At 31.0% G+C, this 12,256-nt stretch overlaps 1 protein-coding gene across 6 annotated transcripts in view; it reads right to left on the bottom strand.

Annotated features, from left to right (window-relative positions):
- CNTLN (centlein) overlaps window positions 1-12,256 on the bottom strand; it is a gene marked incomplete at its 5' end in the record, with an annotated part of 188,269 nt that overhangs the window by 99,801 nt on the left and 76,212 nt on the right. For all 6 annotated transcript variants that reach the window (XM_081151643.1, XM_081151645.1, XM_081151644.1 and 3 more), the window contains 2 exons: window positions 5,909-6,034; window positions 7,851-8,030. In XM_081151643.1, coding sequence (XP_081007769.1) covers window positions 5,909-6,034; window positions 7,851-8,030 — 306 coding nt within the window. The remainder of the gene's footprint in view (window positions 1-5,908; window positions 6,035-7,850; window positions 8,031-12,256) is intronic.

Genomic DNA, 12,256 nt, shown 5'->3' with positions numbered 1-12,256 from the left:
AAGTATTTGAGTACTGTTGTACCAGGGGCCTGTATGCCATATGGAAATGGCAGTGCTTGATTAAAAAAGCATGGGAATGGCATCACTTGACAGGGGCAATCAGGATAAATGTTATCCTGACAAGTCCCAGTGATTGCAAACTTGCTAAAAAGTAACATGGTTTAATATCATGGTTAAAAATTCCACATACTGAATTCAATTTTGTAAATTTCAACTGAAGAATCATAAACTAAGAGCCTACATGCAGGGTGTTAAGTGTTGATAAGAATTCAGGTCCTGCTGCTTAAAGTACCTAAAATTTACTTTGACATAGCTACTTAAATTCGGAGTGTCTCAGTTGCTCCTTCTTCAAAATAGAAGCTATTTATATCTTGTCTTCTAGGACATAAAGAATGATTTAACCTTGATCTCGAGTTTTCCATACTGTTGGTAAACAATCCAAGTATCATTTCACTCCTTTGAACAATAGCTTTCTAATCTTAAGTATGTGAAATAAATGCATAATTTAAATTAGTCAAATAGGAGAATGGTAATTAATGTTGATATCTTCTCATAAATGAACATAAGTTGATTATATTTATTAGGATTCCTTAAGAACTTATAATGTTTATTAGGAATTAAAACAAGATACATTATAAACGTATAAATTAAATAATTTAATTACAAGAAATTTACAGATATTAGAAAAGATTCCTGTCAAAACATAATTTTAAAATAAACATTTAAACTGAGTACTTTATTAAATGCCTCTAAAATAGCTTCTTGTAATTATTTTTCATTGAGTCAAAGTCCTTCCCCATAAATTCTTATTTTACAATGAATTTCTTCAAAATTATTACATACAATTCCAGTGTTTTGGAATTATTAAAAGTCTGTGTTAGAATCCTTACAAACTCTGAATAAAAAGAACCTAAAAGATTGACCCAAAAGTAAAAATTAACAAAATAGAATATCTAAATTTTTCCCCATTACCTTTCACAATAATCCTCTGTTGAATTAATGGAACAAATTGAGTTTCTTATTGTTAGTATTACCATTATTTTAGCACCTTTCCATACCGCCTCAGCTACCATTAATCACTGAATTTGTACCCAATATTTTCTCTAAATCTCAAATAATCAACCATATTATGTTATTAATCCCAAGATTAAGAAAATAAAAATTTTCTGAGTCCTATACATCACTCACAATATGCCAGTTTTTGTACAAGGCATAACACTCTAAAGCACTCAATGTGGCCACCTGTAATTCCTAACACTTTAGTGTAATATACTCAATATTAGGAAATAGTTTGGGCTTTCCTATAGTAATTGAAATAAGTAGCTCCTTACATTAATAATTATGGGAAAATAGTTTTATAGGAAAACTTTAAGGTTTAATTTTACATGCTTCATAATTTACTATACCTCACACTAGAATGTTTATGTAGTTCTTTATGTTTTTTTAATTTTTTTTATATTTTAAAATTTTATTATTGACTCTGTTACAGATGTCCCCATTTTCCTCCCTTTTGCCTCTCTCCACCCTGCCCCCACCCCTCCGGAAGGGCTTCACCATGTTGTTGTCTGTGTCCATGGGCTACGCATATTGCATATATATTCTTTGGTTAATGCATGCATCCATGCAGTTTGTTCCATGCATCCATGCCCCGGTCCTATTTTGTACATCAGTTTATTTTGTCTTTAGATTCCACATATAAGTAAGATCATGTGATATTTGTCTTTCTCTGACTGGCTTATTTTGCTTAGCATAATAATCTCCAGGTCCATCCAGGCTGTCACAAAGGATAGGAGTTCCTTCTGTTTAACAGCCATGTAGTATTCCATTGTGTAAATGTACCACAGCTTTTTTATCCTGGAGTGTTTACATAATTATCATAAAATTATTAAAATCTAAGCTATTTAAAATAAAACCAAATTAGAGATTATTTGATAAATCACTTTATGGACACAGTAATAATATATAATAATTATTTTTAAATAAAGTTTCATCCATTGATCTGTGCTTTGATGAAGCTAATATTCAACTGTAATAATGGGTTAAATTAATCCTAGAGACTATTGTTCCTTTAACCTACTTCAAAAATAGACAGTAAAGCCCTGGCTAGGTTGCTCAGTTGGTTGGAGCATCCCATACAACAAAAGGTTGCAGGTTCAATTGTGAGTCAGGGCACATACCTAGGTTACAGGTTTGATCCTGGTTCGGGGAGCATATGGGACACAACCAATCGATGTTTCTCTCTCACACTGATATTTCTCTCTCTGTTCCTCTCTCTAAAAAATCAAACACATCCTCGGGTGAGGATTAAAAAATGTTATATAAATATAAACCAGCTAGCTCGATAGATTATAGTTCAAATAAAAATGTTTTTCCTCTTTTACTACAAGAACAAATGTTGACTAAAACCATGAATCAAAAGTTAGATATCTCAAAAGAAATGCTTTAAAAAAATAATCAAAATACTTTTTTATAATATTCTAAAAAATACAAGTTAGCCTAGCCAAGCATGGCTCAGCAGTTGAGCATCGACCTAGGATCCAGGAGATTGTGGTCCGATTCCCGGTGAGGGTACATGTCCAGGTTGTAGGCTAGATCTCCAGTTGGGGGTGTGCAGGAGGCAGCCAATCAATGACTCTCATCATTAATGTTTCTATCTCTCTCTCTGAAATCAATAAAGATATATTTAAAAAAATAAAAATTAAATTAAAATAAAATAAAAATAAAAAATACAAGTTAACTGTAGTTTGGATTATGATTATTTAGATCCCATTTGACTTACAATAGCCCAAGTCAAAACTGCAATTCATTTGAGAAGCATTATCGCCAAAGTTCTTAAAATCAAGTATAAGGGATAAAAATATATGTAATATCACTAATTACTACATTTTCTTAAGAAGACACACAAAAATATGCAACGGACAGTCACTGAATTTATTAGATCATTCGATAAAACATTTACTGAGTACCTTTTATGTATCTGCAATTAAACTAGCTAAACCAGAGGCTCTAACTTCTGTGTACAAACAAGTCTAAATGACTAAAATATTAGAAAATAGGAAAGTTGTATCAACTGACTTTCCTCCATGATATATGTAATTCTACTTTGAGTTCATCAGAACAGAAATGATTCTTAATATAGTCTTCTAGTTTGGTCAAAGACTCCTTGCCAGGCATAAGACAAACTGAGAGTATAAACACTGTTAATGAAGCAGTGACTCAATCTTCAGTGAATGACAGTAAGATTTTTAAAAAGTTAAAATTTTTTTTTTTATAAAATGCAAATATTCCCTGCATGTTTAATTTCAGCAGAATGTATAAAGTTCATAAATATGAGAGCATTAACAAATAAGACATATAAACTGTATTTAAAGGATATATTAACGTTATTAAATGGCATAGAAAAGTGCTAATAGAATCAAGTTGTCAAATACATGAGAGGCAGCAAAGCAGAGATTCATGGCATTAGTGATTTCAAGGATAGTATGAATTTCATAAAGCTCCAACACACTGCTTTCCAAATTATACTTTGCAAGTTGTTAGTTCACTACACTCATGAAGTCAGAATTTGAAAATGGATGGGATTTTTACAATAGCTTTCATTGCCTCTATTACTATTGGCTCTTTTATTGCAATACTGGTCACCCATTTTGAAAACGTGTACAACTAGCCACAAAAGTAAGCTAAGCAAGATGTGTGTTAATATTTTTACAAAGCTCATAACTAGTATTAGAATAACATGCATGACTTACTGCTGATATAATAAAGACCATTATTTCAATGTATCAATATATATATATATGTAAATTAAAAAGTACCCTGGGCCCAATCACTCTCCTTAGAATTGCTTTACAATACAGGTTTTGTTTATACACTTCTTTTGTTAAATGCACTTGATTATAGTGCCTTTTTCACCTCTTTTGCTCCTTTAAAATAATAAATCCTTTCCTACTAAATGATAAAATGCAAAAAAAAAAAACTGCTGCCATTTTTTCCCCCATATCTTGCAAATCTGTGACAAAAACATACATTTGAAATTCATGACTATCATAAATGGACTTGAAAAAAGGATACAAAAAGTATAAATGGAAAAGAAACTGTATGAAAAAGAATTTTACTCTGAAAAAAAAAACTTGAGGCCTCATGCAAGAGAGCTGTTGTTAGATAAAAGGAATGAAAAAATAAATTAGTATAATGCTTCTGAGACTTTCTGAAATAAGAAATTCAAGAGGTGGAGGAGAATAGATCTAAAAATGTCTGAATTATTCTACTCCTTCCTGTCAAAAACAAGGGTCTATCAAAGACTCACAGAGTTCTGGGGGCAAATGAGTAGAGATCCTCTACTAGTGAATAGCATATGTGATGGTTAATTTTATGTGCCAACTTTACTGCCTAGATATCTGGTTAATCATTATTTCTGGGTGCATCTGTGAGGGTGCTTCTGTATGAAATTAACATTTACACTAGCAGACTAAAAAAGCAGGTTGCCCTGCCTAATTGTGATGGGCTTTGCCCAATCCACTGAAGGTCTGAATAGAATAAAAAGTTGAGTAAGAGAACATTCTCTTTCTGTCTGCCTGTCTTCGCACTAGGACACAGAGCTCTTCCCTTCAAACTCAGACTTGAATAGGGACTGGAACTTACACTATCAGCTCTCCTGGTTCTCAGGCCTTTGGACAAGACTGGACCTATTCCATTGGCTCTCCTGGATCTCCAGCTTACTGGCTATAGATCTTGGACTTCTCAGACTCCATAACAACGTGAGCCAATTATTTATAGTATATCAATCTCTCTCTCTCTCTCTCTCTCTGTGTATGTGTATATATATATATATATATATATATATATATCTTTCAGAATAATGATGTCTCATTAAGGAAGATTAAAGGGTTATAGCCTATTGGTTTTGTTTCTCTGGAGAACCCAGATTAATACAGGATAGAAGCTGTGATAACGTGAATTTCAAGAACTATGCAAAGGAGGAAAATAAACTGACTTCCTAAACATGCCCATAATATCCCGTGATAGGCACATGTTTACACTAATACACTAGATTCAATCTACTCATTCAGCATGTTCTTATCTAGAGAAAGGGTCTTAGCGATAGAAAGTCATCTTTTCTCCTGCTGTACAAGTAACTAGCACATTGCCTGGCTAATTGCATTGCTCAATAAATTCTGGAATAAATGAATAAATGAGCAAATAACTCCAAGCATACATATTTCTAGTAGACTAACTGCTAGCAAGCTGAGGTCATCATCTGATCATTTTATTTTTTATAGAAACAATAGGTAATAGTTTCCTTTGTTTTAGAACTAACAGTTTAACTCTGAATAAATATAAATTAACATGATGTTTAGTAAAAAGGCAAAAAAAATTGTAATTCAAAGATAGGCTGAAAGGTATATGCTTCTTAAACACTGGTAGAATGCTAATCAAATGTCATGTATTCTAAGACAAATTCAATTGGAATGGAAAAAATAATATATATTTACTTGCCATTTTGACTATGTAATTTTTCTGTAAAGGACGATTTTAAGTGGTCTGAGCTAGGTTTGTATAGTTTTTAACTCACTTGTCTTTGTATGTTTATTATATATAAAAAACACAAGAAGTTGCTTTTTACTTGCTATAGTCCTATTTTTTGTCTCTGAGAAACTATAAGAAATTTATTCCCAATATTTAGCCAAAATATCCCCAAATAATTTTAAAGCGATGGTTTTCAAATAGCAATTGTGATTAGTTTATGATCCTTAGAATCTTAAGACAAGACCAACTGATCATACATTTTTATACATGTATTTAAATTCAGGGAAGATAAATGAAAAGCCCTACTTTGTGAAGTGGATATTTAATTTCATATATCATTACCTTTGTAAGGTTATTACTAAAGAAATGATTTAATGTTCACCTTTAGTTGCAGTGCCTTCTCTAAGTTTTCAATCTTTCTTTCAGCTTTCCTCAGCTTCTTTAGCTCCTCTGCATCTGTGACAGAGCTCTTTGGGGACAAAGACCTTGAACGTTTCACAGGTGGTTCCTCGAGAATAAAACAAGGACATGGTTGAACTAGTTGGAACACTGGATTATGAAAGACATGCAAAATTAAAGAACAAGTAATTTTGAATACTAATAATGAATTATAAAAAAAAATCCTGCATGGAATACCAGAGAAATAACAAGCCGAATTACCACAGTGCTCCTGCTAAAGGTTTCTCTGTGACTCGTTAATGAGAATATTCATTTACATTTACATTGTTTCTTTCAGAATAATGATGTCCCATTAGGGAAGACTAAAGGGTTATAGACTCAGAAATGCAAGAAACCTCATTACAAAGGAGGGGATAGAGGCTGGTCTAATTGCTCTATAAGGGTCCAAGGTTACACTTGATAGGACAACCAGAAACAAGAGGGAAAGGATTTTTTTCCCTTTGAAATAGTTTAACACACTGTGAAGTTGAAGGAACAATATGCTTGAGGAATATAAATACAACAGACAGTAGATCTTATACCATAATGACCATATGGTCATTAACTATAATGTGGCTAACTAGAGACATGAATGTGTGTTTATATTATGTACAGCTTCATATACCAATCTGCAGAAGGAATATGTAAAAGCAACTATTAAGCTGAGCAACATATTGTTCATACTTACTGAATGTCCTTATGAAAGAAAGAAAATTTTGTTCAAAATATGCCTCTTGTTTTCCTGACTTTTATTAAAAGCAATGAAACATCAAATCAGTACATTTTCAAACTTCAGCAATACAAGCAACAAAATTAGGTCCTGTAATGTTTCCTCTCAATTTTAGGAAAGTCTTATTCCATTTAAATAAAGCTCAATGCCATGAAAGTACTCCAAAATTGCAAGAAACATAAAATGCAGTTATGTTTAAATTTAAAAAAATACATAAATCATACATACATATATAAAGTTCTTTTTTCTGAAAACACTAACAACATTAGAGGGAGTAAATAAAAGTACCACAGAAACACAGATCTAATTTTAAATGCTTTCTTTATTAAGACAGGTTGTTCTACTCAGGAAAACTGAAAAGAACCAAAAACAATTATCATGAAAACATAGCTTACTACTTTTAAAAATATTATTTTCTATTGCTGAAGTAACAAGTGTAAGAAAAATGTGTCTAAAACTACTTCTTTTTAGGGAAACATTCCAATTTTGTCTAGAAATAACATATTTACAATATGATATTATGAAATTTTAACATCAGTCAATGTTCATAGAATTTTTTGCACCATAACAGGAATATGTAATGAATACTACAAAAAGGGAAAGCTGAGATGTTAATAGACAGCAAACAAGTTACAAAAATTGCTTATTTTTCACTATTGCTATGCATTTAAATCTAAAACTTTATAACTGCATATTAATGTTAAATTCCATTCAATAGTTTATATTCCACATGGGCAGTATTTAAATATCTCTGAATGAAACAAAAAAATTAAGATATATTATTCTTCTAATTAAAATCAGAATATTGAGTTAATGACTAATACCACTTTAAAATTTTTACATAGATTAATTTATCTATAGACTGGATAAAATGAACTTCATTTATCCAATCTATAGATAAATTAATATAAGAACATTAATTTACTGCAAAAACAGGTGTAATGACACTAATATATTTCATTAATTAAACTAGGACTATATATTCAGTCTTTAAAAAGAGAAAACATTCTACTCCCAACAATTATTTTATCCAATGTTTAGAACATAATATTTTTTTAAAACAGAGAAATAAATGTGGCTCCCTGCTTTTTAACCTGATTGCTTGCCTGGTCAGCTTCATCCTGAAAATTTCACAAAATAACAAAAATGTCCCTACCTTTTGTTTCCCTTCAGCACTTGTCAAGATGCTCTTTTCTGAGGAACTCTTCTTGTTGATAAATCTGTTCTCTGACAGTTTTTCATTTGCTATTTTCAGTTTCTCCTGTAAATACTCAATTTCAGACTTCTGTGAGACCATTAAGGTTTCTAAACTCGATAAAGATGGCTGTTGAAATACCTATTTAAAAAAGTATATATGCAACTACAATTATAGCTTATATTACATATATGCAAATATTTAAATATGTCATAAATATTTAGAGAATGAACATTTCATTTTAATAATAAACTGTAAGCCAGCATTAGCTTAACTCTATCATCCTAATAAAATATTTTTCAACGAAATAACTAAGAGTCTGTATAAACATTTTCATAAATAATATTGTCGTAGATTTGCAAGAGAAAAAATTTCAAGTATGGTTGCATGATACACACCACTGAACTATAAATTATTTCAAATTTATGATTATACACATATGCATTTCCTCATCAAATACTCAGCACACCATCTGATCATCAAGAGTTATGCAATACCATAGAATATAAAACTGGGAAAAGGAAACCAGCAGCACTATAGGTCCAATTAGCTCTTAATATATCATAATTTGATAACAACTCAAAGAACTCTGATAGCTTTAAAAGGTAATATAGTTTACAGTATTCCCTTTTGAAATTTATTCTTATGTCAGATAAATTGCTAATGGTAAGCATCACATTTTAACAAAGAAATCACAGGAAAATTAAGCTTGGAGGAAACCTGTTCATGAAAACTAGCATTCTGCAAAATTCTATTGCCATCCTGACTGAATATATTTGAAACCACTAAAATCCATGCATATATGGTATTTCAAATTAACAACTTCATTTACAAAAATAAAACACACTAACTCATAGTGAAAACAGTTTTTATTTCCAGCAAAGTCAAATCTTATGATTCTAATATTATTAATATGAATCTAGTAGCCTTGGAAAATAGTTTAATTTCAAAAAAATAAAATGTAAAGAGCCCCACACTTCCTAAATGATATTCTCAAAGACTATGAGAAAAATATGTATGTTGAACTTTTCTGAACAATGGGAAAAATTATCATTTTCTGGTTTTGACTAATTTTTTCTTTTTTTAGATAGGCAGTATTTTCCTAATTCTATGCTGAAATTTTTATAATTTGTGGGAGCAGTTATCTGTGATTTATACTATTACACTTACCTCACATATAAATCACCTGATTGGTTTCCCAACCTTTATTCTATCATACTACTAAATATTTTTTTCAGTGTTCTTCATACATTGTACGGCTACCACAGTTACAATATAATAAAAACTTACTCAATTACCTTGCTTTGAACATCAAATTGAAATACTTTAAGCTCTTTTCTTCCAAACTCTAAAGGACTTTGCCCTATTCTTCCCTCCCCCTTTTATTAACTGTACAGCTTTGATTTCATTTATTTTTTTCTTTCTATTTGATAAGCTAATATATGGTACATTAATGAACCAATATTCATATACATTATTTTGTTGTTGTTGTTATTAATCCTCACCTGAGGATATTTTTCCATTGATTTTTTTTAGAGAGAATGGGAGGGGGAGAGACAGAAAGAGAAACATCAATGTGAGAGAGACACATTGATTGGTTACCTCCCACACCCTCCCGGATCAGTGCCAGGATGGAGCCTGCAACCTAGGTACATGCCCTTGCCCAGAACTGAACCACCGGCCCTTCAGTCCACAGGCCAACACTCTAACCACTGAGCAAACTGGCTAGGGCTCATATATTATTTTTAATTGAAGTCCATAGTTTATTCAAATTTCCAGTTTTTATCTAATGTCCTTTTCTGTTCCAGGATCCAATCCAGCAACTTTTGGCTGTGACAATACTTATTTTTTACAGCAGTGACAGATCTGAGGAGTATTATTCAGGCATACTTAGGATGTCCCAGCTGTTGGAATTTGTCTATGTTTTTCTCATGATTAGACTGTGCTTATAAGCTTGGGGGAGGAAGATCACAGAAGTAAAGTGCCATTTTCATCATATGTCAAAGGGTACATATTATCAACATGATTTGACTATTGTCATTGACCTTGATCACCTGGCTAAAGTAGTGTCTGTCAGTTTACTCCATTATAAAGTGACCCTTTTGTGTCTCATCCATATAATACTCAATTAACTGGCTTTTAAAACTTAACAATTACATGTGTAATTATTGTATGTATAATAATCTGAGGATATATGTATATCGTTATATATCCTTACTTATCCCTATCTCTTTTTTTAATATATATTTTTATTGTTGACTGTATTAATAGTGGTCAGTTTAAAGAGATTAGTACCCCAATTCTCCCCTATCATTATGTCTTTTATGTGCTGTTTTTATAGGCTTAACAAAATCAAGACAACCAATCCCAGTCTGTGGAAGTTTATTCTATCTAATGCCCTTAAAATCTGAGAATCTTTGAAAAGTTAACTCTTCTTGCTAAGAATTATTAGTATTTTATAAATAAACTTTTTTCTGTAATATAAAAAATCCTGTGCACCTTTTCAGTTTACAGTCTTGGAAGATAATAGTATGGTGTAGACCATAGTTAATCTGATGAGAAATGATCAGTGGAGTGTATCCAAGTGCTGCCGATTGGAACTAATCTCTTTAAACTGACCGCTATTAATACATTATTTTTTTTCAGATTGATCCACAGAGGTAATTTTGATCAAAAAGTCCTGTAGAAGCCCAGCTGGCGTGGCTCAGTGGTTGAGCTTCAACCTATGAACCAAGAGGTCACTGGTTTGATTCCCAATCAGAGCACATGCCTGAGTTGTGGGCTCAGTCCCCAGTAGGGGTGTGCAGAAGGCAGCCCATCAATGACTATCTCTCATCATTGATGTTTCTATCTCTCTCTCCCTCTCCCTTCCTCTCTCTGAAATCAATAAAAACATTGTTTTTTTTTAAAAGTTCTATAGAAGATACAGAGTTAGAAGGAGAGGGAACAGAAGAAACTTGAAGTGTTGTGCCAAAAAATATATATGTAAATTAAATATCTAGTCATGTTGCTTTAAATTCAAGCAAGATTGTGCAGCATTAATACAGAATATAGGCTGAGGAAATAATGCCAAATAAACAGAAAAAAATTTCTAAGCTGTAACAGTTGCAAAGAACTGTAAGTTCAATTGTTATGTCTTATTAGTAAATTTTAATTAAATATATTAGTTTGTTTCCTACTTTATTAAAATAATAACTAGCATTTAATAAAAAATTATTGAGTTCCTAGCTGTAGATAAGCATTTCACATACATCATCTCACTTATTTAAGAAATTTATAGATTCCAAACCTGTCAACACATAATAAAGTCTATTTCAAACAAAAGTATTTAAAAAGGACATGATACTTCAGAAAAAAATAGTTTCTCCCAAAGTAATATCTCATTGAAAATATAGTAGAGGTTGAATATATGTGTGTTTTTAAAATCTTTATGTATATATAAATAATATCTAACATACACATATATATATCAGAGATATTGACATCTTGAACATTCTCTGAAAAATTAACTGAAATCCTCTTGGAAGAAGAGTATAAAAATGTAAAAATATACATGTATTTTATTAAAGAGTATATATGTATAAAATTTTCTTCTCATAAAATGCCTGAATCTCTGCAAAAACTTGACATTTTATTTAAAAACGATTTTAGAAATGCAGAAATATATTGTCAATTTATAAAACCAACATTATTAGCTGAATTATCCATAACTTGAAGACAAATGACTTTAAAAACAACCATGTGCTCCTTTAAAAAATGGAAAAAATATAGAATCAACACGATATTATAAATCAAAATAGTTTTATCACAAAAGTTCACAAATGGAATTACATGTACCAACTTAAACTCACACTTCACTTTTAGAAAGGCTACTAAATTGAGTAATGTCTAAATTTAACCAAGTCAGCTCGCAGTCTCTTAAAAAATGTTAATATTTGCATTTCCTCCATACATTCAATTTTAATCCAAATATCCTCAGGTTGAATCTAGAGATCACAAAATATAATGAAATTATGTACTACATTTATAAAATTTAAACTATCACCCTCTCCTCTCATAAACACCATTCTAATGTTACCTTATAACAAAATTCAGTACTACAGTCAGTCAAATTAAACTTTCCTTTATTATAAAAACTTGTGTGGGTACAGCCAAATTCGTGAACAGCAAAATAAAAGGTAAAAATTTCATTTCATAAATTTAACTACTTCCATGTATCATGTAAAGTTTAACAGTGAATGAGTTATAAATGGGGTTTTACTGGTTTACAGTGACATCCAGTAGATGACAATAGTATCTTTGTTAAAACCACAAGCTAATTATTTCTTCTATGATGTAAATGTTACACTGCTTTGACAAAAATTAGT

This window comes from Miniopterus schreibersii, assembly GCF_964146895.1.
Source record: "Miniopterus schreibersii genome assembly, chromosome: 11".
Classification (NCBI taxonomy): domain Eukaryota; kingdom Metazoa; phylum Chordata; class Mammalia; order Chiroptera; family Miniopteridae; genus Miniopterus; species Miniopterus schreibersii.
This window is presented reverse-complemented; position numbering and strand designations above follow the sequence as displayed.